Source organism: Theropithecus gelada, chromosome 13, assembly GCF_003255815.1.
Source record: "Theropithecus gelada isolate Dixy chromosome 13, Tgel_1.0, whole genome shotgun sequence".
Lineage (NCBI taxonomy): Eukaryota > Metazoa > Chordata > Mammalia > Primates > Cercopithecidae > Theropithecus > Theropithecus gelada.
In genome coordinates, this window is record NC_037681.1 from 6579958 (window position 1) to 6607066 (window position 27109).

Here is a 27109-nt window from a genome sequence, read left to right on the forward strand (position 1 = left end):
TTATTTCTTTGCAGTGTTTTTCAAAGAGCAGATGTTTTTAATTTTGATGAAATCCATTTTTGCCAACTTTTTCCTTGATAGTTCACGTTTTCTATGTCTGAGGAAAGTTTTCTCTAACCCATGATCACAAAGGTTTTCTTCAATGTTTTCTTCCAGAAGGTTTACAGTTTTAGGTTTTACATTTAGGTCTATGATCCATCTTCGTTGCTTGTACATGCTACAAGGTATGTGGTATGGGTTCTTCTTGGTTTTTGAGTTTTGATATGGATGTCCAATTGCTCCATTTATTTCAAACATTATCCTTTCTCCACTGAATCATTTTGGCGCCTTTGTTGAAAATCCGTTGATCATTCACGTGGGGTCTGCTCCTGACCTCTTCCTATGTCCCATTGGACTACATGTCTGTCCTTTTGCCTACATGTCCTATAGTCTGCCCTTGATTACTGTAGCTTTACAGCGAATCTGAAAATGAGGTACTGGAAGTCTTCCAACTCTGTTCTTTTTCAAAATTGCTTGGCTGGTCTAGTTCTGTTGTTTTTTGTTTGTTTGTTTGTTTGTTTTTCTCACTCAGTCAGTCTGGAGTACAGCAGTGCAATCTTCACTCACTGCAACCTCCACCTCCCAGGTTCAAGCGATTCTCCTGCCTCAGTTTCTTGAGTAGCTGGGATTACAGGCACGCACCACTATGCCTGGCTAATATTTGTATTTTTAGTAGAGACAAGGTTTCACCATGTTGGCCAGGTTGGTCTCGAACTCCCAACCTCAAGTGATCCACCAGCCTCAGCCTCCCAAAGTGTTGGGATTACAGACGTGAGCTACGGCACCCGGCCTAGGTCTTTTGCCTTTCCATAAAAATTTTTGAATTATCTTGCCAATTTCTACACAAAATCTTACTGGGATTTTAATTTGAGCTGTGCTGAATCTCCTGATCAATTTCACGTGGCTGTCTTAGTCCTTTGAAAGTAAAGGAGGGGTCATTTTTCAGGGGGATATCATTCAAGAAATTCTAACCAGTTCCTCCCAGACCTGTGGACACAGTGTGGCTTTGTTAAATGGCCTTGGCTCTCAGGACGTGGAGGGGCACTTGTGGAGGGAACAAGGATGCCGCCTGCCTTTCCCACCTGTTGCCTAAGGCAGACGGGAAGGAGAAGAAATAGAGCTAGGCTCTGACCTGAGAAGCAGCCCTGAGACCCAAGAACAGAACAGAGCATGGAGCACGGTCCCTTGATAGACCTGAAAAGGAGATGAGAAAAGGGGGCTGTTGGAGGGTGAGTTCACTGGTCTGCGAGAAAGAAGGGAAGTTAATCCTCCGTGGGAAATAGCAAAAGCAAGGGGTGGATGTGGCAAGAGGCTCAGCGTGAGGAGATAGCGTTTGGGAATGAGGTCTGAATACTGTGCTAAAGGTCAGGATTCTGCTCTCTACGCAGGGAAGCCCAGGGGGGCTTCTTAGTGAGAGGGGCAAGGTCAGATCTGTGTTTGAGAAAGATCCTCTGGCCAGCAGGCAGAAGGCTCCCTGGAGACCACCCTGTGGGCGTGGCAGCAGACATGCCAAGAGCAGGTTTGACTAGGAAATGACCATGCAGTCAGAGCAGAAGGCACCTAAAGGACAAGGCCACCAACCCAAAGGAGACAGGGGACTAAAGAGGAATAGGAGAGGCACAGAAAAGACACATCCATCTGCTACATTAACCCCTGGACCCTGAAGGGCATTTACCCTTCTCCTAGCAAATCCACAGCCCCATGCCACACTCTGCCATGAGATGCCGACAACCACCCTCAGCCCTTAAGGGTCTCGCTAAGGAAAAGCACATGACTTGGGCACCCCATGAATATCCATAGGCTGCCCTTTAGGGGCAATATGTTGTGTTAAGACCATCAAAAACGCAACCATCCAAAAGATGGCTTTGTTTTAAGATTATACCATTGGGGTTGAATAATTTCTTGGCAACCCTGTGTGTATCTGGTTGGAGCCTCACTGTGAAGTTTGAAAAAGAGACAGATGGAACAGTCGACCAGAGAGCCTCAGTGACAGAAACAACTATTCCCTGGAAGGGGAAAAAAGGGCAGAAAGGCAGTTTTGTTTATTTTTACAAAATTTGGAGAACAACAGTCTCCTCAGCTGTCTCCACAAGATCAAACCAGCCCCAAATGGGAGTTGCTAGGTATTTGCCAACACTTAAAATCAAAATCCAATAGGCCTGATGGCCGTGGTTCTGGTCTTTTCCTCCCTTTTGTATTTCAAGATGGCAATTTCATTTGCTCATTGATGCTGCCTTTTCATTCAATAAGCATTCTGATTCGTCTATGAACTTCAAACTCTGCTTCTAATCTAAATCAGAACACAAAAGTACACGACCCCTTTACCGCTTGCTAGGCCATCTGGGCTCATTCTAAACAAAAACACGAGCACAGTCTCAGAATGACTGCTTCATCACCCTGGGTCTGTCCTTTGTGGTAAGGGCAGGCCTCCAACAGTCTAGCTCAGGGACGGCCACACTGTGTGCAGTTCGATCACACACAGGTTCCCCAACTCTCTTTCCCCTTCCAGCCCTCGAGGGATGCCAGGGCCTCTTACGGGGCTGGTGACTATAACTCCCATATTAGGTTTGGGCACAGACCTGAACGGGATACCAAATTTAGCCTTTCTTAGGTGAGAAACCAATAGAAAGAAGTCAGTTGTGGGGAAGAACTGCGTTTAGACTTTGCTTAAGAGTCACACCTCTGTGGACCTCCATTTAACTAACACAGAACCAAATGGAAAATTTGCTTCCTTCTTCATTTATTAAAGAAACATAACTAACGAAAACACAAAGCAAAATCATTCTGTTAGGAGTGAGTTCACTGCTCTCATCCTCCACTTTTATGAGCTCTTCTTAGAAATACAGGCATAGGTGGCACGTGCAAAAATTCCACGCTCTTACTTCACGTGTTCTCTCCAGTATCAGACAAGCGAGAGCCAAAGATGAGATGCTCACCTCTGAGCCCGTTTCCTCTTTTATCTCGGCCCAGGGGCACTCACCAGGAGGGAGCAGCCTTCTTCCCTCTGCTGCACTGGGTCAGGCAGGAAGAAGATCTAAACTCTCTTTCAATCTTGTAGAAAGAGAAAAAAACAAAACACCCACACAGTGGGGAAATTGTTCCCCACTGTGTGGGTGATGGGGCCCCGAGAGCTGTTATCTGCAAAGGGCACTTCTGGGGGTTACCCAGCTGTCACCACTGTGTGGATTCCACCCGAAAACCTCAAGCCAAACAGTGGGGAATGAACATCAAGAGACAATTTTCCACTCTGTGAAAATGGCTTGACTTTACAAAAATACATTAAAGCGCCATGATAATAAACGAAACATAAGCAGGACCTGTTGTTAAGCATGCAGGCAGTCATGGCAGAGGCTCTCCTTGCTTGGTACATTTATACCATCGAAATACAATGATTCTTTCTCCACTTCCTGACTCCTCAGCTCCCTACCCACATGCCCACATGAAGACACACACACACACACACACACACACACCCCTCTATACAACAGACAGATCTGGAATAACTGGTCTAGCAAGAGTTAGAGATGTCTGGGGGCGCAGTGGAAGTGGCTGGGGTAGGCATGTGTTAGACTCTCTGTGTGTGTGTGTGTGTGTGTGTGTGTGTGTGTGTGCATACTTCCATGCTCACATGCAGGGGGATGGTCTCACCCTGAACACTGTTCATTTGAATAAAGGAGATTTAACAGCTGAAACACCACTGCATATGCACGCAAACAAAATCAGGCCTCCTTCGGGCCTCAAGTCCTCTGTTGCCACACAAGAGCCCCTCTAGCTCTGAGGCAATCTTGCCCCTCCGTGTCTGCAGCAGTCTGAGAGGCACTGCTGGCTGGCCCAGGTTATAGGATTTTAGTGACTTCTTTCCCTCTTCTCCACATTCATCTCCTTTAAGGCCCCCAAATCCATTCTTCTTCAAGAGTGAACCCATCCTCCCAATGTTGTCATTTTGGAACCATGTTTTCCTGTCCCCCGTTCCTTCATCCCCTCTTCCATCTACTAAAGGAGTCTGTTGGGGTTTTCTCCACCATCTCTCTTGGTCCTGATGCCCATGTTATAATTTTCGAAGCAGATCTGGTCTGCTTCCAAATTCCAAATCTGGTCTTAGATTTAGAATCTAAAGCGTCAAATCTTGATGCCAAAGGTATCCCTACCCACACAAAGAGGACCCCTTCCCTCAACTTTGGCATCTGGGTTTGGGGTCAACGTGACAAGGAAAATGGTAATCGACAGGAAAACAGTATGGCCACTCCTCAAAAACTTAAACTTAGAATTACCATATGATTCAGGAATTCCACTTCTGGGCATGTACCCAAAAGAATTGAAACCAGGGTGTCAGAGGTATTTGTATATCCAAATTCACAGCAGCATTATTCACAATGGCAAAGAGGTGGAAGCGACCCACGTGTCCACTGATGGATGAATGGATAAGCAGAATGTGGCCTACACATGCTATGGAATATTATTCCATAGAAAGGAATGAAATGCTGGCACATTCTACAATACGCAAGAATCTTGAAGAATTATGCTAAGTAAAATAAGGTAGTCACAAAAAGGCCAATGCTATATTGTTCCACTAATAGAAAGTCCCTAGAATAATCAAATTTATAGAGACAAAAAGTAAAATGGTGGCTGTGAGGAACTGGAGAGGAACTGAGGAAGGAAACGTATTGTTTAATAGGTATGGAGTTACAGTTTGCAATGTTGAAAAAGTTCTGGAGATGGACAGTGGTGTTGATTGCACAACAGTGGGAATGTACTTAATGCCACTAAACTATACACTTAAAAATGGTTAAAATAGTGCTAGGGTTTGCATGTGTTCCCTCAAAAATTCAGGTGTTGAAACTTAATGGCCAACATGATGGTATTAAGAGGTGGGACCTTTAAAAGGTGATTAGGCCATGAGGGCTCCTCCCTCATGAATGAAATGAAGACCCTTATAAAGAGGCTTCATGAAGCCTTTCCCTCTTGCTCTTCTCCCTTCTGCCACGTGAGAACACAGCACTCCTCCCCGCCCATGGCTACAGCAATGAGGCACCATCTTGGAAGCAGAGACCAGGCCCTCACCAGACAACTGAACGTGCTGGTGCCTTCACCTTGGCCCTCCCAGCCTCCAGGACTGTGAGAAAATAAATCTGTTCTTTATAAAGTACCCAATCTATGGTATCTTGTTATAGCAGCACAAACAGACTAAAACAAATGGCTGACTTTATGTTAGGCGTATTTCACCACACACGAAAAAAGTAATCAACAAAAGGTTAGAAGTTTCAGCCAGTCCAAACAAGCAAATAGGATTTTTAAAGAGGGGACTCAACCAGAAACCTACATCCCTCATCTTCCTCCTGCCAGATGAGGGGAGAGGTAGGTGGCCAGGCTAGGTGTAAGAGGGAGCAGAAGAGTCACGGTAGCCGGGTGCGGTGGCTCACACCTGTAATCCCAGCACTTTGGGAGGCAAAAGTGGGCAGATTCCTTGAGGTCAGGGGTTCGAGACCAGCCTGGCCAACATGGTGAAACCCTGTCTCTACTAAAAATACAAAAATTAGCCGGGCGTGGTGGCAGGTGCCTGTAATCCCAGCTATTCAGGAGGCTGAGGTATGAGAATTGCTTAAACCCGGGTGGCAGAGGTTACAGTGAGCCAAGATCACACCATTGCACTCCAGCCTGGATGACAGAGCAAGACTGTCTCAAAAAAAAAAAAAAAGAAAGAAAGAAAGAAAGAAAAAAGAAAAGAAAAAAAAGGAAGAGTCACAGGGTGACCTGCAGGCTTCTTAGAGGAAAGATCAGGTCCTCCCGTGCCCGAGGGGAAGAAGAGACCTGACATGCAAACAGCTCTTCAGTGACACCTCGTGAAGTGTCATCAGTTCTGGGAAAATGGGGATTTCCCAGAAGGTAGATTTGTCCCCACCACAAATTTACAAATGTTGTTGTACTTTCCAGAATTTTAAAATCAGAATTCCTTAGATTTCGGAAGTAATTTCTGGAAAACACAACCCTTTGATCATCCCTTCTCCATTTCCACAGTACTGAAGACGTCAGTCCGCGACCAGGTCACAGGCTCCTCAGTAACTCTCCCCAGCTTGGCTTGTGCAAATCAGACATTCATATTTTGTGAGAGGCCCAGCCAAGCCTAGAAAGTCCTCATGCTGTCTCTGAGTTACTGCAATCACTTTCTAATCATTCTTTCTGCACCCAAAGTCTTCAGACTCTTCTACAGATGACACCAGCTGCTGCAGGCAGCCTTTTTGTGAATACTGGCTTCACTGGGCTACCACTCACTCCCTGGTCCCCAGATCCCAAGGTAGATGGTGAAGGACCTTGGACCTTGCAAGGCAGCCTCAGGAGATGTCTTCCCTTTCCTTCCCTCAATCTCATCACTTTCGGTTGTTACTTCTCCCACTTACTGAGATTTTTGTTTGTTTATTGTTGCACTTATGTAAAGATCCACGATATTTGTTAACTGCTCTGCACTTAACACCTTAAAGGTTATAAGGACAGCCTGGAGACAAACATCTCTGGAAACACAGCAGGCGGAAGCCACATGTGCTAGGATGTCTCCTGGGGAGAGCAGAGCACAGAAGGCGGGGGTTGGAGCCTCAAGAAGCAAGCTCATGTACAACACACAGCTGCTAACTTCCTCTTTGCATTCTGTCCAATTCTCTGCAGGGCTTGTTTGAGGAGTAGGTTCTAAGTTTGGGGTCAAGGCTGAACTAGTAGGACTACAGAAGCAATCTGAAGTCGCCAGGATCCACCCCACACCTCCACGCTCTCCCCAAACTCTGCTTCTCCTCCACAGCAATGCCAGACAGCAATTTAAAGACTATGTGTTCTGAGAGACCCATGTTATCAGCCTCCCAGGGGCATCTGCCTGAGTCAGATGGGCTTCCCTGCCACTTTTACACTTTACAGGAATGAGGATGGTTTAAGATTTCCTTCCTCTCAGAAGCCTACCTTGATCAGGCGTGGCAGCTCACTCCTGTAATCCCAGCAATTTGGGAGGCCAAGGCAGGAGGATTGCTTGAGTCTAGGAGTTCAAACCCAGCCCTTGCAACATAGTGAGACATCATGGGGAAGAGTACGCTTGTCTCTGAACTAGAGCAAGGTCTTAGCTGTCCTCATTCTGGAGCAGTCCACCTTGAGAACATTCTAGAAAAAGAGGCTCCTGCAAGTTCCAGAGAGAGCACTTCCACACCCACCGCACCCCACCATACAACACCCACAGTTGGTTTTAGGGTTAGGGGTCTGTGTGCGCGCCATGCTTCTTCCTAAGCGTGCCATAGCTGTGTGCCTCAGCAGCTGCAGCAGCCTGGCGGGGGTTACAAGGGAAGAGGACCCTTCTGCAGGACGCCACACTTCTGTCGTAGGCATGCATCATGCACGCACAGGACCGGAAACATACAAACAATTGATGGGGTTCAGGGCACACTACACTAAAAACCGGCACCTTGGCATTTGAGAAAACAGCAGAAGCAGGAAGGTCACTCTCACCTTCCCCTTCCCCTCCTCCCCGATACAGGCCACAAAACTCTCATTTGAGAGGTAGCCTCCATATACCCAGAGAAAAGAAACACACTTATCTCTGAAGACACAGGACCACAGAATCTGAACAAACAGGCTACGTTTGTTAAGTCCCCAACTCCCCACCCAGTTTATCACTATTAGATCATACCCGCTTTGTCCAATTATCCACCTCTACGACTGTGCACTTCTCCATCAAACTAGCATTAAAAACATGCAGGTTTCTCTGTCACTTGGGGTCTTTATTTCCCATTTTATGTAAAACTTATATTAAATAAATTTGCATGCTTTCTCTAGTTAATCTCTCTTTCGTATGGGGACTCAGCCGTGCTCCTAGCAATGAGCCAAGAAAATGTATTTCTTTCCCCTGCAGGATCTTGAGCGTCTCTGGAGCAATTTCTTTCACAGGTCTCCAGAAATGTCCCACATGAGAACCTTTCTCCCCACAGGCTCATTCCAAGGGTTCGGGTCCTCTCCTGCCCTCTTCCTGCTACAACCTACATGGCTCCCCCGCAGCTTCTAGGTCTCAGGAATTGCCTACGATCGCCCAATTCCCATGTATATTGAAACCATGTATACACTTGTTATGAGCATTGTTAGGAGGCAGACCTATTCTGAAATCAGGTGACTGGGTTGTCTGTGGGCAGCTGAGCAGACATCCCCAAGCCCGAAGCCTATGACCACAGGGTGGTACTTTGGAGGCTGTGAGCACAGTTTTCGTAAGGACAGGAAGGATCCTGCTTATCACCCCTCCAACTGGGGCTGGATCTGACTTAAACATCTCAATGCATTTTGACACATGCAAAGGTTTCTCTGTTACTTGTGTTGATACCAACGCAACAAACAAACATTTTTCATAAGCGTGATACAGCTGAGACCAAGGCAGAAATCACGAAGCAAGACAAAAATAGGGCTTTTTGCCATTGTCAGACATCCTAAGACATAGAGAGAGGCCTGGCATGAGGGGTGGCGAGGGCTTCACAGAGCAGCCCTTGCTGGGTTTCTCTCTGCTGGGATTCACCTGTCATGTGGGGCGTCCCCGTTTTCAGAGACACCCTAAGAGTGTCTCACTCTTTAAGAGTGAGAACATTACCCAGATAGTGCATCTGCGTCATGCCCTAGAATATCCCTTTTTTTTTGTTTTAAAATAAATGTGCTCTCTACCACCATGTTTTCACAAAGATCTCGTTCCTCTAAATAGCAATGTGCTCTTACCAATCAAGCAACTAGAACAATTCCACCTGTGACACTGACATCACAGGAAAGCAATCACCAAAAAAAAAAAAGCTCAAAGTCTGAGGCATAAGCAAACCAAGAGCTATAAACTGCTAAGGATAATTCTTAAAAGAAACAAAAATGTAAACATTTACCTATGGCTATCGCGAACGGCTATCGTCAACCCAAGCTATAATTAAAGAGAGAGAAAAACAAATTAAGTAATATCAAGAATATGCAGAATTCACACAAGAAAATTAACTTGATACAGCCAATTATGTTTTAAAGATTTTCTAAAATGCCCTACAGCTAATGCTTCAAAAATAACACATTTTAATGACAGATATTTCGTTTCATCTTAGCTTTTAAAGATAATTTGTATTTTGAAAGAGTCTTAAAGAGGCAAAAAATATTTAGTTGTGGATTAGACAGGAGGTGTCTCTCAATAGGAATAGTTTCCAAAATAAGGGTCTTTTAGCTCCGAGACACAGTCGTGAAGGGATGGGATTGCAGCATGTAGCTGATTCCAAGGTTGGCATTAGGAGAACATGCCCATACATGGTGGGATCCTGGGAGCTGCTCCCCTTTCTATCTCCTACCATAAGAACACCAAGTAAAGCCCAGACCACCTAGGCCAGAGTCTCCCTATGGGGATCATCACAGCCTTCACACCGATCCCATAAGCTCAAGGCAGGCAAGTCTCAGCACTGAGGTCAGCAAATAAATTGAGCCTGAAATACACATGTGACATCAAGATATGGTGCATGCAATTGCTGGGCGCTGCATCAAGGTTGAGGTTGAGGTGAAGCTGTGATTTCCTCTTACTCTGCAGGGATGATGAGGAAACCTCTCAGGCGTAAGTGGGGGTCAAATCATATGACAGGGGCCCTGGCTAGTTCACAGAAGGGATTACAAGGGTCAGGCCAGCCAGTCAAGTTCAGCTGCATCAGTAAGTTACTGAAACTGTCAGAGCCTCAATTTTCCCAACTGTAAAATGGGCAAAATAATTACTTTCTCACAGAATTAATGTAAGGATAAGCAATTTTTATATATTTGTGTGTTTGTATCTCTCTGTGTGTATGTGTATGCCTACTGTGTGACAGATAGGAAAAAAATCTATAAATAATAACTACCACTGCTAGCACTATATACAGGCAATACTCCATTTATCGAAATGTTAGTACATTCCAAAATTTAATTTTTCAACGAGTTTTGGGTACTTTCAAAATGTTTCATCATGCAACAAGTGATGACCAAGTCAAACATGCCTGTGTAAGTTTCTCTAGCCCACTCGTACCTATGGCAAGACTAGTTTAAGAAGGCTCACAACATTAAAAACCTAAGCATCGGCCAGACATGGTGGCTCATGCCTGTAATCCTAGCACTTTGGGAGGCCGAGGCAGGTGGATCACGAGGTCAAGAGTTCAAGACCAGCCTGGCCAAGATGGTGAAACCCCCTCTCTACTAAAAATACAAAAAATTAGCCAGGTGCGGTGGCAGGCATCTGTAATCCCAGCTACTCAGGAGGCTGAGGCAGGAGAATCATTGAACCCTGGCAGGTGGTGGTTGCAGTGAGCCAAGATTGCGCCACTGCACTCCAGCCTGGGTGACAGAGTGAGACTCCGTCTCAAAAAAAGAAAAAAAAAAAAAAAGAACCTAAGCATCATCTGAATATCATTTCTGTAGCCAAAGTCTAAGTTGCACCTTAACCTTAAGATTCCCAAACATCACTTATGGTTCCCTTGATGTGGGTCCGAATAGGATTGGGTGGGGAGGTAACATTCATGATGCTGTCCCAGGTGGTGCAAGACGACAGGAGGATCCCCAGGCTGAGAGGGTGAAAGGGCAGGGAGAGCTATGAGAAGAGAAATGGCTGAAATAAAAAGTCCAGTGCCCCTGCCCAGCTCGACATCCTGCAGAACCCCCCAGATACTGTTTGAATAGCTTGGCTCCAGAATAATTCAGCCATGCATACCACTGCAGGCATCCGAAGTACGGGACCCACGAGGGCAAGCCATTAGCAATCGGGGCTTGTGTTTGCAAAAAGAACAGCTAAAAGTGAAGGCATGAAATATATAAAATCTGGTTGATTGCATATCACCCTCACCCGAACTTTTCAATGCTCTGTCTCAACTAGCAGTAAGTTTTCTTTGCAACTTAAGCAAACAGAAGAGGAAGATGCCTCCGAGACAATCAAGAATTTGAAGAACAAGGAAGAAATTACTTTGGGAAAGAAAGAAAAGCAGAAGCTGTGCACGGAAGGTCAGGATGAGCAATTTACAGATTTCAAATGCCGGATGACTTTACGTTTCCTGGGATTAAAACGTTCTGGCTTACAGTGGAGGCTAATTATAAGATAATTTTACTGGCTGAATATTTTGATAAGCTTTGGAGTACAGTTTAATTGGTGGCTTTTCCACAGTTGAAAGATAAGCCCTTGCTGGAGCAGGGAGAGGAAATGGGGTGGGAGGGACAAGAAGAAAAAAAAAACACACACACAGAAAAAGTTGTTCATGACAGCTGTGCTGGTTACAGGGGGCTGGGAGATAAATCTTTCACAAAGGTGAATTTCAAAATGAAGGGTTTTTATGAGTCTTTTCCCGGCTTCTGAATAAAATATGTTTTATTGTCATTCTTAAAAGGACACCTTATTAAGGAAGAAGGTGTGAATCAAGGAAACTCCAGTGGACAGGGATGGCTCAAACCAAACGACAGAGCAGCCAGGGCTCCTGGCAGGCCTCTGCACGAACAGGACCTGCAAGGGCACACGACAACTGGGGAAGGGGCAAAGCCTCCGTACTACGTGGGAATCCACTTCCAGGGTGGATGGGAACAGGGTATTTCACAGTAATTCTGGAAACATGGCTGAAATGTCACACAGAATGCACTGGGTCCAATGGGGAAGGCCTGAATAGAGGCTGGAACAGTGTAGAAAAGTTCTTGTGAGTCTTCCCCTGAAACCCCAGGTTGCAACAGACCAATGAGGCAAATGAGCTGTGTAAGAAGCTTCCATATGCCTGCTCTTCCTCATTCCTACAGAGAAAGCAGGGGAGGTAGAAGACTCTCTGGGTAGAAGACTTTCTGTACCATAGCAAATGCCAGGTAAAGGCAACTGTGTGATCCGCTGAGAGATGAGATGATTTTCCTCCTCGGCCTTAGGAACCTCCACCATCTAGTCAGGCCTTTCCAAAGCCCCTCGCCCTGCTCTGATGCACCAGCAACTCAGAAACGCTTTAAGCAAGTCTCACCACTGCCTGTACACACCACACACGTACACTGCACACACACACACATGCACACTGGTGTACACATGCACATGTGCACACATGCAGGCACACACACATACACTCATCCACATTCAGACATGCACATGCATACGTACAGTCTTTTAGTGCTTGTGTGCACGTTTATTCACATGTGCATACATGCATGCATATGCAAGCACACATACTCCATGCACACACATGTGTACCAGCACATGTGCACACATGCACACTCATACATATGTGCATACACACACTCACCCATGTGCATGGATACACTTTGGCATTTAGAGAGGCTCATGGAGCCCCTCAGACAAAAGGAGGCCTCAGACAATTGACCCCTTTGTTGCTGGTCTCAGCAGGGACCCAGAAGAGAGAGGGGAGGGAGGCCCGTGGGTTGGCCCCTGACCCTGGCCCAGCCGGACTGAGGTCCTGGGACATGGAGGTCAGCGGGATTTTGTGCTGCCCTCCCTGGGGAACACCCCCCCCCAGGACATACTGTAAGTATTGCCAGAACACACTTCACAAACTCCATTCCGAGTACTTCATTTTAGATTTACACAATTTGTTAGTATCAAAATTAAATCACATTTTAATGGCAAGGAAAGAGTAATTCAACATTTCAAAATTTTTCCTGCCACTTCGGCTTGAAAATGCTCCTTTCTTGGAACAGCTGACTGAGGCAGCTGTTTTGCATCAAGTTGGAGGGGTTTCCATATGACCCAGGGAGCTCAGACAACAGGCAGACCTTCCTGCATTAAAGGGTAATCTGAGAATAATTTGCCATAAAACACCCAGAAATACACCAGCTGTAGCCAGATACGCCCTATCAAGCACCACGCAGACTTCATGGATCTTGTAAAATAATAATAATAATTTTAAAAAACACATTTTTAAAAACACATTATAATTTTTTTAAGAAAGGAATGGTTTACACTATCTTAGAAGGCAGCAAAGAGATTCCCTTACATGTTCACGATTGCTACCAAGCACCACTTCCCAAATGCCCACTTGACCAAGGGTCCCTGTGTCCCTATGTCACTGGCAATCTGATCTTTTGCAGGTACCCTGGACCTCATGCTGAAGATGTGCTCTCTCACACACGGCTGCCAAGAGCAGGTGAAGAGGAGAGACCAGGAAGCACCAGCTCTAGTCTCCCAGCTCCAAGTCCAAGTCCAGAACTTTCTAGGCCGGGGACAGCGGCACGCTCCAGAGCCCCTGTACCATGCTGGAGGGGCCATGACCTAGGAGCCAGGTCTTTTCACAGGGGAGGCCACCAACCCACCAGCAGCCTGATGCCAGCACTCCCAATTCTTCAAGGAAAGCTGGATAATGGGGTTTTTTATTATGAAAATTTCCACGTTTTAAACTAACTTGAATATTTTTCAAGTATGATTCAAGCCAAACAAAACGTGTCAACAGGATTTGGTGAGGGGGCCGCCCGCCTGCAACCTGCCTTGCACCCTGCCTGCTGCCAAGCTTATACGCAGGTCTGCAGATCTGAACCTATGCATGGGCGACAAATCTCGAAAGAGCCTGCCTATTTCTTCTAAGGCTTCCTTCCCTTTTCCATACTTGTGGGAAGCTTTTTCTTTACTTTTCCTTTTCTCGTTTCAAAGGCCTAAAGAAATGTACATCACAAAATAAACACTAAAAGAAATTGGTATTTGTTTTTCTTCTGTATGCTTTTACTGTTCTTATCCCCTTTTCACAGAAAATATGGAAAAAGAAACGTGAAGGGAAGAAGAGGCATGACATGGGCAGAATACCATGCAAACAGGGCCACAGCACACACAGAACAGCACCCAAATAGAGCAACAGCACCCACAGAATACCACTCAAACAGGGCCAAGGCACCCACAGAATACCAAACAGGGCCATGGCACGCACAGAATACCACTCAAACAGGGCCATGGCATGCACAGAATACCACTCAAACAGGGCCACGGCACGCACAGAATACCACTCAAACAGGGCCACGGCACGCACAGAATACCACTCAAACAGGGCCATGAGATGCTGGCAGCAAGGACATGAGGACTGGAAGAAAGGGATCCACAGGACAGATTTCTGTAACCCCTTCCCAGGTCTCCTTCTAGCACTGCTCTCTCATGAAAACAAGCAAGACCAGCACACTACGCCCAACAGCCCCCTCCAAGGCTGGTCGTCCCCAGGCATCACCCCAGATCTTCCTGATTCCATGGGCCTGACTCTCAAACCCCATCACATCCACCACAGCTCACTGGGTCTCTGCCACAGACGTCTTCCTAGAACTTTCTTAGGTACTTGCTATTTCTGCTGATAAACTAATGATGCTTAGAGACGCTGCTAGAAGTAACAGTGAGTTTTGTGGCCAAGCCCCCGGCCTTTCCAGCCTGTTTCTTCATTGTGAAATAAGGATTATGCTACCTACGCCACAGGGTTGTTTTAGGCAGATTAACTTTGACCTCAAAAACAAGGACCAGCAGTATCAGTCTCCCCTGGGAACTTGTGAGAAATGCAAATTATCAGGTCCAAACTCAGACCTACTGAGTCACAAACTTGGGCATTCCAGCTGGTTCTACAAGAGTCAAGTTTGAGAGGCAGTGATTGAGATGATGTATAGAAAGAACTGAGCAACCTGCGTGGTACTGACAAAGCTTTCATTAGCTGCCAGATAATGACGACACAGCCCAAAGTGAAGTCTTTCGCATTTCATGTCCTGTTAATGTCATTTCAATGTTCTATACTCAACTTCAGGCATACCATGATCACCACCAGTTCAGGCCCACTGACAGGTCTGGAGGAGATGAGGCCTCCTGGTGCTCACAGGAGACCAGCAGGGAAAGATGTCTGTACTCTGCTGAGATGCATGGTGCTGTTGACAAGCAAGGATGGAGCCAGCTTCCTCAAGGCCAAGGGCAAGCCTTGGAGCCTCACCAGGCTGCAGCACCCTCACCTTTCTGTGCTCCTTTCTGTCATTCCCACCAAAAGAGGAAAAATACAACAAGACAGGGAAGAGGAGGAAAAGCAGCAACGTATTTTCACTATGGAGTTTACTTTATGATGTTACCCTTCCTTGATCCCTTGGAATTAAATTTTAAAAAAAGAAATTAAAGAAAAAGCCACACTTAAGTTAAAAAAAGAGATAAATAGAATATGTAGGCTCTTTCCAGATTTGCTGGAAACCTAGTAATCCATATCTGAAATTTTCAAAAGCTGATGTAAAAGACAAATTGTTAAATCAACGGAAATCAACATAGAACTAACATTGAAACCTAGGCAGTGGTTGTTTCACCTAAGGAAGCAGGTTGTTTTTAGGTCTTTAGGCCCCAAATGACTGAAAATCTAAGACCCATTATGCCGCTATTCCTCACTGCTCCCCACAAAGAGCCTGACCCAGGCACCACCTTTTGGACTCAAAGTTACAACCCTGCTTGAAAAGCATGGAGAGCACTTCACAAGGACTTGCTTTGTCTCTCATTTACCCAGACTTGAAAAGTTGTGAGTACTTAGTTGCTGTCTCTGCAGCAATGGCATCTTAGGTCCCTTCTGCTCGGTGTTTTTCATGGATGGAGTCCCATAAGCTGGGGGCTTTGGTGGTCACAGGATGCTCTGCTCTCAACCTCTTCTCCAGAGAGGGAACTCTAACCAGGAGACAGCAGGCAGGAAGCTCTTGAGCAAGAACCTGGCAATGGTTATGGGCTTTAGGAACACTGGCTGTCACCTTTGTCATTTCTATGAAGTGACCATCATCTGTCACAGTGAACCGGGACTATGGCAGGACAGGGTTGCTTACTTGTGTGTGTGTGCCCCACACCCAGGGCTGCTAACCAAGACTCCGGAACCGCTGAATTCACTCCAGGTAGTTCCTCTCTGCTGTGTACGGCTTGTCAATGAATACATTTTTCTTAGGCTTAGGTTTCAAACAAAAGAATTATGCACTCTAGTTCCTTTGCTTCTCTTGATCATGAAGGGCTGGCTAATGGATAGTATGAACAAACCACACACTGTGTTTTCCGAGAAAGCTGAAGTCCCTTAAAAGAAATTCTCATGACAATGACTGTGGATTCTGTGCGTCCCTTACATCCCAGAACACCTCACACTCTGGAACATTCCAAGGTAAATAATCACTTAAGTGATTCTTATTACGTGGCAAATACCACTATTGATTATTAAGGCAGAGGAGAGTCAGCCACAAGAGGAGGAAGAGGACAAAGAGAAGAAAAGGAACCGTGAAAGGACTAAGGGGGAAAAATGTGACACCCGCAAACATGGTCAGTAACAAAAACGTTAGGGTATTTCCAAGGGGGATTTGGGGACGTTAAATACAGGAAAGTGCAAGGCCACTGATGGGCTGTCACAGCAGCTGAGAGACCTCCCCTCAGCTCGTGGATCCCTCTCACCCCCAGGCCCTGTCACAGTCAAGAGTCAAAACCTAAGAAAGGACATCGCTTTTCAATGTAAGACCCAGAGAGAGTTTTCAGGCATTCAGAGAAAGACAGGAAAACACTTTTTCTCCTTCTTAGCTTTCAGCTACCTTTTCCTCGATCTAATTCTTACCCTCCAGAAATCCACAAAACAAGTAAAAAAAACCTTCCACCCAAGCATATGAGGCAGTCCATGAAATACAACAGCAACTGCTAAAAAGAGTGCAGGAGATCTGTTGCAGGGAAAATAAACAGATTTTTTTAATTAAGCTGTTTATTTTGAGATAATTGTAGATTCGCATGCAGGTCTAAGAAATGAGAGAGATCCCAGGTACCCTGTATCCAGTATCTCACAATGGTAACAGCTCACAAACTTGGCACCATATCACACCCAGGATACTCCCCTGATAGAGTCAAGCCACAGAACATCTCCATCCCCTCAAGCATCTCTCATGGCAACGGTGTATAGCCACACCAACTTTCCTCCCTCCCCAGCCCACTCCTTAGCCCCTGGCAGCCACTAATCTGTTCTCCGTTTCTATAATTTTATCATTTCAGGAATGTTATATAAATGTAATCATGCAGGATGTAACCTTTAGGATTGGACTTTCTTAGAATAATTCTCTAGAGATTCATGGGGGTTGCAGTGCGTATCAATAGTTTATCCCTTTGTATTGCTAAGTAGTGTATTCCATGGTATAGACACACCACTGTTTGTTTAACCTTTCACCTGTTGAAAGATAACTGGGTTATTTCCAGTTGAGTTACGAGTTATGAATAAAGTTGATATAAACATTCATTTTCAGGTATTTGAGGAAAAAAAATACATTTTCATTTCCCTGGGAAAATGCCCAGGAATACAATTGCTCAGTTATACGGCAGTTGCATATTTAGTTTTATAATAAACTGCTAACCTGTTTTCCAAAGTCCTGACAATCTCACCAGAAATGCACCAGTGAAGCTGTTTTTCTACATCCTCACCAGCATTTGGCGTTATCACTTTATAAATTTGAGCCATTCTGATAGATATGTAGTGATATCTCACTGTAGGTTTAATTTACATTTCCCTAATAGCTAGTGATATTAAACATCTTTTCTTGTGCTTATTTGCCAACTGTATGTCTTTTTCAGGGAAATATCTCTTTATCTCTTTTACCCATTTTATAATTGGATTGCTCAGCTTTTACTCTTGAGTTTTGAGAGCTCTTTATATATTCTATATACTAGTCCTTTGTCAGATACATGATTTGTAAATATTTCCTCCCAGTCTGTACTTGTCATTTCATCCTTGTAACAAGGTATTCACAGAGGGAAAGAGTATTTCGATGAAGTCCAGCTTACTAGTTTGTTCTTTAAGAGATCATGTCCTAGTGTTATGTCTAAGAATTCTTTGTCTAGCCCTGTACCTCAAAGAGTTTCTCCTTTTTAGTGAGACAGAGTCTTGCTATGTCACCCAAGGTGGTGTCCAGTGGCATGATTATGGCTCACTGAAGCCTCAAACTCCTCCCAAGTAGCTGGGACTACAGCTGCGTGCCATCTCACCCTTTTGTTTTTTTTTTTTAATTTATTTATTTATTTAGACAGGAGGTCTCACTATGTTTCTCAGGCTGGTTTCTATTTTTTTTTTTTCTAAAAGTTTTATGGTTTTAAATTTTACATTTAAGTCTGTGACCCCTTTTGAGTCATTTTGATATAAGGTGTAAGACTTGTATAAGGCTTGTTTTTTCATGTATGGATGTTCAGTCACTCCAGCACTGTCTCTGGAAAAGGTCATCTTTCCTCCATTGAATCACTCTTCCACCTTTGTAAAGAATCAACTGGGCAGTTGGTTGGGGTCTGTTTCTGGGATGCCTAATCTGCTCCACTGATTTATTTGTAGATCTTTCTGCCAGTACCACACAGTCTTGATTTCTGTAGCTATAGAAAACATCTTGAAATTGGGTAGACTGATTCTACCTACTTTATTCTTCTTTTTCAGAATTGTTTATTCTTTTGCCCTCCCATATAAATTTTAGAATAATCCTGGATATATTTACATAAAACCTTCCTGAGATTTTGATAGGAATTGCATTAAATCTGTATATCAGTTTGAGGAGAATTAACATCTTTATCATGTGGAATCGTCCAATGTATAAACATGGTATATGTCTCCATCCCGTTGAATCTTCTTTGGTTTGTTTCCTCATCATTACATAATTTTCAGCATGCAAATTCTATACATGTTTTGCTAGAGTTAATTATACGTAATTTTTGAGCAATTATATTTTTATATATTTGATATATTATTTTTATACATTATATATTTTTAATCTGTGTTTATTACTAATATTTGGAAATGCAATTAATTATTGTATCTTTACAACCTTCTGAAACTCAATTATTAGTTCTAGGAGGTGTGTGTGCGTAGGTGTAGGTTCTTGGGCTTTCTATGTAAGAAATCATGTAATCTGTAAATAAGGTCAGTTTTATGTCTTTTTTCTGATCTTTATGCCTCTTATTTCCTTGCCTTGCCTTATTGCCCTGGCTAGTACCCCTAGCATTGTGTTGATTAAGAATGATGAGGGTAGACATCCTTGCCTTTTTCCCAATTGTAGGGGGGAAAGTATTCAGTATTTCATCTTTAAACATAATGCTACCTGTAGGTTTTTTGTAGATGTTCTTTACGAAGTTGAGGAAATTCCCTTCTATTCCTATTCATCTGAGAGTTTTAATTATGAATTGGTGCTGAATTTTGTCAAATATTGCTGAAAAACCCTTATCCTTTTTATAGCTATTTCTTATCTTCTTCTCTATTTAGTCTTTACATAAAAATGTATACAAAACAAACCCAAAAAACCTGAGCCTTCTACCAGGAATATAGAATACAAGCTAAGACGAAGCTTTCTATGAAGTATGATCACAGCTTTTTTTTTTTTAAATACAGATTTATTGTGGAAAGAGACATGTATTTTTATGCAAAGAAAGAAACAGAGGGAGGGAGGGAGGAAGGAACTGCAGACACAATGTAGATGCGTACAATATGTGTTGAGTCAATACCTGATGTTAGGTAATTATTTATATAATTATATGGAGAGAAGTCTGAAAGACTGAATATCAAATTGTTGCACAGGAGAAGATAAGGTGGAAAAAGACTTTCACACATTAATATTTCATTCTCTTCTCTGTTTGATGTAAGTGCTTTAAGATAAGCTGATATTAGTGAATAATTATTTTTAAAATCTACTAAAGAAAAAACATGGAGGAAATCTTACATTGCAAACTGCTATGAACCACAATTTGACTTTTTATGTACCGGAACACAATTTTTCTCTTAAGATGCTGTCTTTACCAGCCTGAAACATGAGTGCTTTGTCAGAGACATAGTAAAATACCAGCCACCTCCACTCATATTCACACTGAATGAAAAGGACAAACACTCAAAAGTAGGGCTCAAGAAAGCAGAGAAAGAACAAGGAAGCAATCTCTGTAAATAATTATCTCACTCCCACTCCAAACACAGGCTCACAATGGCTCCATTTCATGGTTTGATTCTTTAGGTCAGTTTAATCGAAAGGTGGTTACTTCAGATTTGACCGGAAAGAACTGAATTTGTCTAATGTGATAGATGTGATAGAGGCAAAAACACATATGTACACAAGATATGCAAGGGAAATCAAGGACGCCTTCCTCCTTCTTCCCCTGCCTCAGACCAGGGTCCCGGCAGGGCACAAATAGACAAGAGTCCCACAGAAGTGTGGTCACTGTGACACAGAGAAGAAACAGCCACCGTACAAAGACACTGGTGCAAAAGCACCCTCAACAGTTTACAGATACTGCTATGACCTGGTGCTACCCAGCATTACATTGGTGATAGTACATGCTGAGCTTTCTGAATATTTCTAGGACAATTCTCCAAGGAGCTCTCTCTTTCTCAGAAGAGAAAGAACCAACTTCCCAAGGAGTAACCCAGACAAGTGACACAGCTAAGGGAAGATCAGCACACCCCAAGACTGTCAGTGAGGCAGGAGACCAGTGCGGACCACCACCTGGACCCAACGAACTCACCACTTGAACTTACACTATCATGCACTGGCACTCCAAACTGGGGTGGGGATGGGGTGTGAACTGTTCAGCACATAGAAAACTACAAAGGACACAAAAGGAAAAGTCACTAAACAAGAAAATCTAACAAGTATCAAACATACTGGAAAATACTCAACCTCATCCAAAACCCCTAAAATAGACATTTAAATAGCAAGATAGGCTGGGCACGGTGGCTCACGCCTGTAATCCCAGCACTTTGGGAGGCCGAGGCGGGTGGATCACCTGAGGTCGGGAGTTTGAGACCAGTCTGACCAACAGGGAAAAACCCTGTCTCTACTAAAAACACAAAATTAGCTGGGCTTGGTGGTGCACGCCTGTAATCCCATCTACTCAGGAGGCTGAGGCAGGAGAATTGCTTGAAACCAGGAGGCGGAGGTTGTGGTGAGATAAGATTGTGCCATTGTACTCTAGCCTGGGCAACAGAGCGCGGAACTCCGTCTCAAGAAAAAAAAAAAAAAAAAAAAAAAAAAAAGCAAGATAGTACAAGTGGGTGATTCCCCAGAGCTCCCCAAAGAAACATCCTTAATTCCACCCCACAGCCCACCACTGAATAACCATGTGATCTTGGGTAAATGACTCAATCTCTCTGTGCTTCAGTTTCCCAGGTCTAACTTGGGGATAACAATTGCTCCTTACTCGCAGGCTTGTTGAGAAGGCTGATTAGATGGCGTATGCAAAGTGCTCAGCACAAGGATAGTACAACACTCATACGCTGTGTCTCTTAGTCATTGTTGATATTTACAGGAATTCAATCTAGAAAAGACAGCCTGGCGATCGTCAGCACCAGCAAAGCGAGCAGAGTGCACTCGCAGACTATTGTTGGCATTACAAATCAGCACAGCTGTTTCGAAAGACAATTGGACAACATGTATTAAAGAGTCACAACAGTATTGACACCCTTAGGTTGTCCCTAAGGAAATAATCTAAAGGAAAGGAAAATTCAAATACGCACACTAGAACGCTGTGTATAAAAGTAAAAATTGAAATAATGTAAATATCTGCTAATAATAGGAAAATAGGCTGGGCATAGTGACTCATGCCTGTAATCCCAATACATGGAGAGGCCAAGGCAGGTGGATTGCTTGAGCTCAGGAATTTGAGACCAGGCTGGGCAACATGGTAAGACCCTGTCTCTTCAAAAAACAAAAATTAGCCAGGCGCAATGGCATGTGCCTGTAGTCCAAGCTACTTGGGAGGCTAAGGAAGGAGAATCACTTGAACCTGGGAGGTGGAGGTTACAGTGAGCTGAGATCACGCCACTGCACTCCAGCCTGGGCGACAGAGCAAGATCCTGTCTCAAATAATAATAATAATGATAGAATAAAAAGTCAATAATAAGACTTTTAACTCAATATTTTGTTGCCATTAAAAATTGCAGTTAAGGAGATTATTTAGCAACATGAGCAAGATGCTTGGGATGTAATGTGACAAAGCCAGAACAGAAGCAATCAGCATTTCTGCATGGAGGTGATAGCCACACTGAAAGTAAAACATGTGACTCCCCTTCCCCTCCTCTCCTCCCCTCATCCTCACCCCATGCCCAACCACCTCCCTTTCTAGGGTCAGCTGATGTCTCCAGCTGAGCCACTCTGCCCCTCTCCACTAACCCAACTGACACCACCCTGAAAGTGCTGCCTTCTCCCTCACAGGAAGTTCAGCAAGAGCTTCTTAAGGAGCTGCCCTCCTCCAGCCGAGAACTCAGAGAGCTGATCTCACTGAATCCCGCTGGAAACCCTCTGGGACTCTCAGTGCTCAGTGGTCACATAATGAAGCCAAGACTCTAGGGCCACCTCACCTGCCCCTTCCAGCCACCCCACCTCCTCACTGCTATCCAGCACACCACATCAGACCCAGACCCCAAATGCAGTGCACTGTTACACTGCCCGCCACATGCCAGCTCATTCACCTGCCGTGCCCTTCTACCTTTATTCACCTTTCAAACTCCTTTTCATCCTAGAAACCCCCCTAGACGTCATCATGACCCGGGAGAGTCTATGCCCCACCCTGGCTTTTATCCATCCCTCTTCTGGCTACTCCTGCAGGGTATACATGGGTGTCAGTGCCTGTGTACAGATCCTTTCCCACCATCCTGCAAACTTTCGTGTTCGTCTTCCATCCAGTGCCAGAACCACAGCCGGAGCTCAGGGAGGGTTGGTTAAAATTAGCAGGTTTGTATTTCCTTCATTTCTCTTCTTTAATGTGGTTACGCAGTTGTCTGTGCACATTAAGCTGCATGAAGTCTGTATTTGCCCCCTGGGCTCGAGCAGCCAACAAAATAGCCATCGCCAAAGCCCATGCTCTGGTGCCACCACACCACATCTCACCATGGAGAACAAGCCCATCTGAACACAGCACCCAACTATGGGAAATGCTTTCCAGCCAGCTGAGAAGAGACTAGGATCTTTTGGTGTACAGGCGAACTGTACACCAAAGGACTATACACCAAAACTGTACACCAGATGAAATGTGCACCAAAAATCCTAATTGCTCCTTAAAACAAAACTAAAGGGAAAAAAAGCCAAGAGAGAAAATAGCAAAACATCTCCAAATCTCAGAAGGCTGTCTGGATGTCTTCTAACTTTAACCTCACATGTTTTTAACATCAGTATGGCCATTGCATTGCTATGAACCAATGGTCACCAACAACAAAGTGTGCTTCTCTGTGTGTGGAAACTGGTCATTTAATGCATCTGAAATACAAGATTCAGATTAGAATCTGGGTCAGACAGGAGGTTTGGGCAATAACACAGCTATGGGTGGCAACCACTGGACACTTTCTACAGGTCAAACATGGTGCCAAGTGCTGCACCTAAGCCCATCAACTCTGAGAAGGAAGCATGACTCTTCTCATTTTGTGGATGGAGTGACAGAGGTTCAGAGAACATGCTATCTTGCCTAAGGTCACACAGCTAGAAGGTGACTGAATACCTGGGGATATTCGGGATTGGCATCTTGCAGGCCTTGAGTCCAATAATAAACTTTGGGTACTTTTCACCCTAGAGACAACAGGGAGATGCTGAAGGTGTGTGAACAAGGGACACTCAGTAATGATTCCGAAAAGTTATCTGCATAAGAGGAATTATAGGGGAGGGCAGCAAAAAGATAAAGCTTTCCTTTAATGGGATACATTTTTATCCAAAGTGGCCTTTCATTATTTGCTGATAGACAATCAATTTGGAAAGAGGCAATTAAATAAAGCCACCGAAATTTGTTGGGGGTTGTTGGGGCTGTCACTGTCCTTTTGTATCAGACTTGCCTGGCTCCTCTCAGCTGAGCACTCTGTTGCAATCACTAAGACTTCTGAATACTCAGCACCCCTCATTATCTTTCTCTCCTCCACACCTTCCTGCTGCTGATATGCTCAGAAACATGGTCCAGGCCTCCAGTCAACCAGAAGGACAAAGAAACCATGCTACTCCTAAAGAAATGAATATTTTTCAGGATTCCAAGAAAAATCTCCCCTATGGCTGGGGGCCCAAGACATTTATCCACTAAGGCCTCAAAGGCATGGGGTACAAGGACATTTGATGCAGCCTGTCTCTAAAACAAAAAACCTTGCAAACAGCATAAATGCTCACCAGGAGGGGTCTGCTTATAGTGGACTACTATGTACTATCAAAAAGATTAAGGATATTGAAATCCATTCTGTGATTTGTGGGAAAAAATTAAGGATGTTGTCTATATGCTAATTTGGAAAAAATCTCCAAGAAATGGTGCTCAGTGAAAAAAGCAGGAGGACATCCACTTCTGGTGTGGTAGTGTGAGCCCCCTTCAGACCAACCCTCCCATGAATAAAAATGATAAAGTCAGGGCAAAATAAGAAAAATTACTACTGAGGATTCTGGAGAGTAGAACCAAGCAGATAGATTATAGAGGGGAGTCCAAATTTGAAGTAGAGAGTGGCACAGGGTAGCTAGCTTTCCTGTTTTTTAATAGTTCTTTCCTGATTTTTGCCCTGAAAGCAGGACACAATTGAAGACTAGTGCAGTATAAGTGGCTAAAACTCTGCGAAAAAATCTGTTGTCTTTCTGTTTGAAGGAACCAGGAAGATTGAGCAAAGGCAACCATGGTCACTGGAGTGTGAGGAGGAATCCAAGAGAAGAAAGGTTAGAAGGAGTAGATCTCCTAATTTTGTGCATGAACTCTGGATGAATCTCAGGCTGACCGCTAAATTTGCACGCATGGGACAAACTCAAAGCAATGGAGCAAAGGCTTAAAGTATTGAACTGAGACTTGAACCCACAAAAGGTAAGACAAAGCTCAAGATCAGGCCCTGAGTCTGGGCTAATTGCCTGCTATAACAAACCATCAGCTTTCTTCAGAAGAGTATTACATAATTCAGAGTCTCCAAAACACAACAATCATAATGTCCAAGACACAATCCAAAGTTACTCATTTACAAAGAATCAGGAAAATGTAACCCATTCCCAAGATAAAAGACAATCAGTAAATGCCTACCCAAAGATGATCCAGGTGTTCAAATCATTAGATAAAGGCTTTAAAGCACATATTATTGCCATACTCCATGAGGTCAAGGAAAATATAGGGAATCTCAGAAGAGAAATGGAAGATAAAAATAAGAAATAAGCAAAAATTTTAGAATGAAAAAATACAGTATCTGAAAATAAAAGTTCACTGAATAAGCATGACAGCAAAATAGAAATGAAAAAGGAAAAATTCAGTGAGCTTGAAAAGACATTAATATAAATTACACAAAAGAGAGAGAAAAAGAGACTTAAAAATGAACATCAAAGAAGATATAAATGAAAAGATATTCTATATGGATGAATTAGAGGATTCAGGGTTGTTAAGGTGTCACTTTTTGGGACTCTAACACAATCCCAATCAAGTTCCCACCAAGTTATTTTCTAGATATTGGCAAACTGATTCTAAAATTTATTTAAAAATGCAAAAGACCTAGAAAAGCCAAAATTGAAGTAGAAAAAAGTTGAAAGATTCACATTAGATTATTTCAAGATGATAGTAATCAAGACAGCAAGGCACCGGAGAAAGAATAGACACCTAAGTCAATGAAACAGAAGAGAGAACTCAGAAATATCCCCACATACGCATTATATTTATATATAGACACAGACCTTACACCTTAAACAAAATTCCCTTAAAATTGGTCAAGAACCTAAATGTAAAATGCAAAACCATAAAACAAAGGATAAAATCTATATGACCTTGGGTTTGTGATGAATTTTTAGATATAGCACCAAAAGCACAATCCATGAAAGAAAAAATAAACAAATTAGACTTTATTAAAATTAAAAACTTCTGCTCTATGACATTGTTAAGAGAATAAAAAGCCAGAGATTGGAAGAAAATCTTTGCAAAACACACACCTAACAAAGGACTGATATCCAAAACATACAAATAACTCTTAAAACTAACAATAAGAAAACAAGCAACTCAACTATAAAAAAAAATGGGCAAAAAGATCTGAACAGACACTCACCAAAAAAAACATATTCAGAGAGCAAACATGCATATGAAATGATGCTCAACATCATTTGTTACCAGGGAAATGCAAATTAAAACAACAATGCAGTGCCACTACATACCTATTCGAATGGCTAAAATCTCAAACACTGACAATACCATAACCGGCAAGGATCCAGAATGGCAAGCACTCTCTCATTAACTGCTGGTGAAAATACAAAATTATACAGCCACTGCAGAAGACAGTTTGTCAGTTTTTTACAAAGCTAAACACAGTCTTACCTCAGAATCCATCAATAGTGCTCAGTTATTTACCCAAATGATTTTAAAAACTTATGTTCACAAAAGACCGGCACACAAATGTGTATAGCAGCTTTATTCATAATCACCAAAAACTAGAAGCAACCAAGATATCCTTCCATGGATGAACGGACAAACAAACTGTGGTACATCTATACAGTGGAATACTATTCAGCAATAAAAACAATGGGCTATCCAGTCGTGAAAAAACATAGATGAATCTTTTTTTTATTTTTTGAGATGGAGTCTTGCTCTGTCACCCAGGCTGGAGTGCAATGGCGTGATCTAGGCTCACTGCAACCTCCACCTTCCAGGTTCAAGCGATTCTCCTGCCCCAGCCTCCGGAGTAGCTGGGATTACACACACCCGCCACCACGCCCAGCTAATTTTTGTATTTTTAGTAGAGACAGGGTTTCACCAGGTGGGCCAAGCTGGTCTCAAACTCCTGACCTCAGGTGATCCACCCACCTCGGCCTCCCAAAGTGCTGGGATTACAGGTGTGAGCCACCGCGCCCAGCTGGGTGAATCTTAAATGTATATTACTGTAAGTGAAAGAGGCCAGTCTGAAAAGGCCACCTGCTGTATGATGCTATTTATATGACATTCTCAAAAAGGCAAAACTATAGAGACGGTGAACAGTTCGGGGTGGATGAAGGGGAGGGAGAAGGATTAAATAGGCAAAGCACAGGGTATTATTTGGGGGTGGTGAAGCTACTCTCTATGATACTTTAATGGGAGATACACGAAACTACACATTTGTCAAACCCATAGAGCTTTACAGCACAGAGAGTAAAATCTAATGTATGGAATTTTTAAAAACATTTTAACATTGAGGGGCTCCCAGAA

General features: G+C 43.6%; 1 protein-coding gene across 1 annotated transcript in view; it reads right to left on the reverse strand.

Moving 5' to 3' along the window:
* ACOXL (acyl-CoA oxidase like) overlaps nucleotides 1-27109 on the reverse strand; it is a 365308-nt gene that overhangs the window by 282839 nt on the left and 55360 nt on the right. The window contains 1 exon segment of the mRNA XM_025353945.1: nucleotides 8919-8953. Within this exon segment, the coding sequence (XP_025209730.1) occupies nucleotides 8919-8953 (35 nt within the window).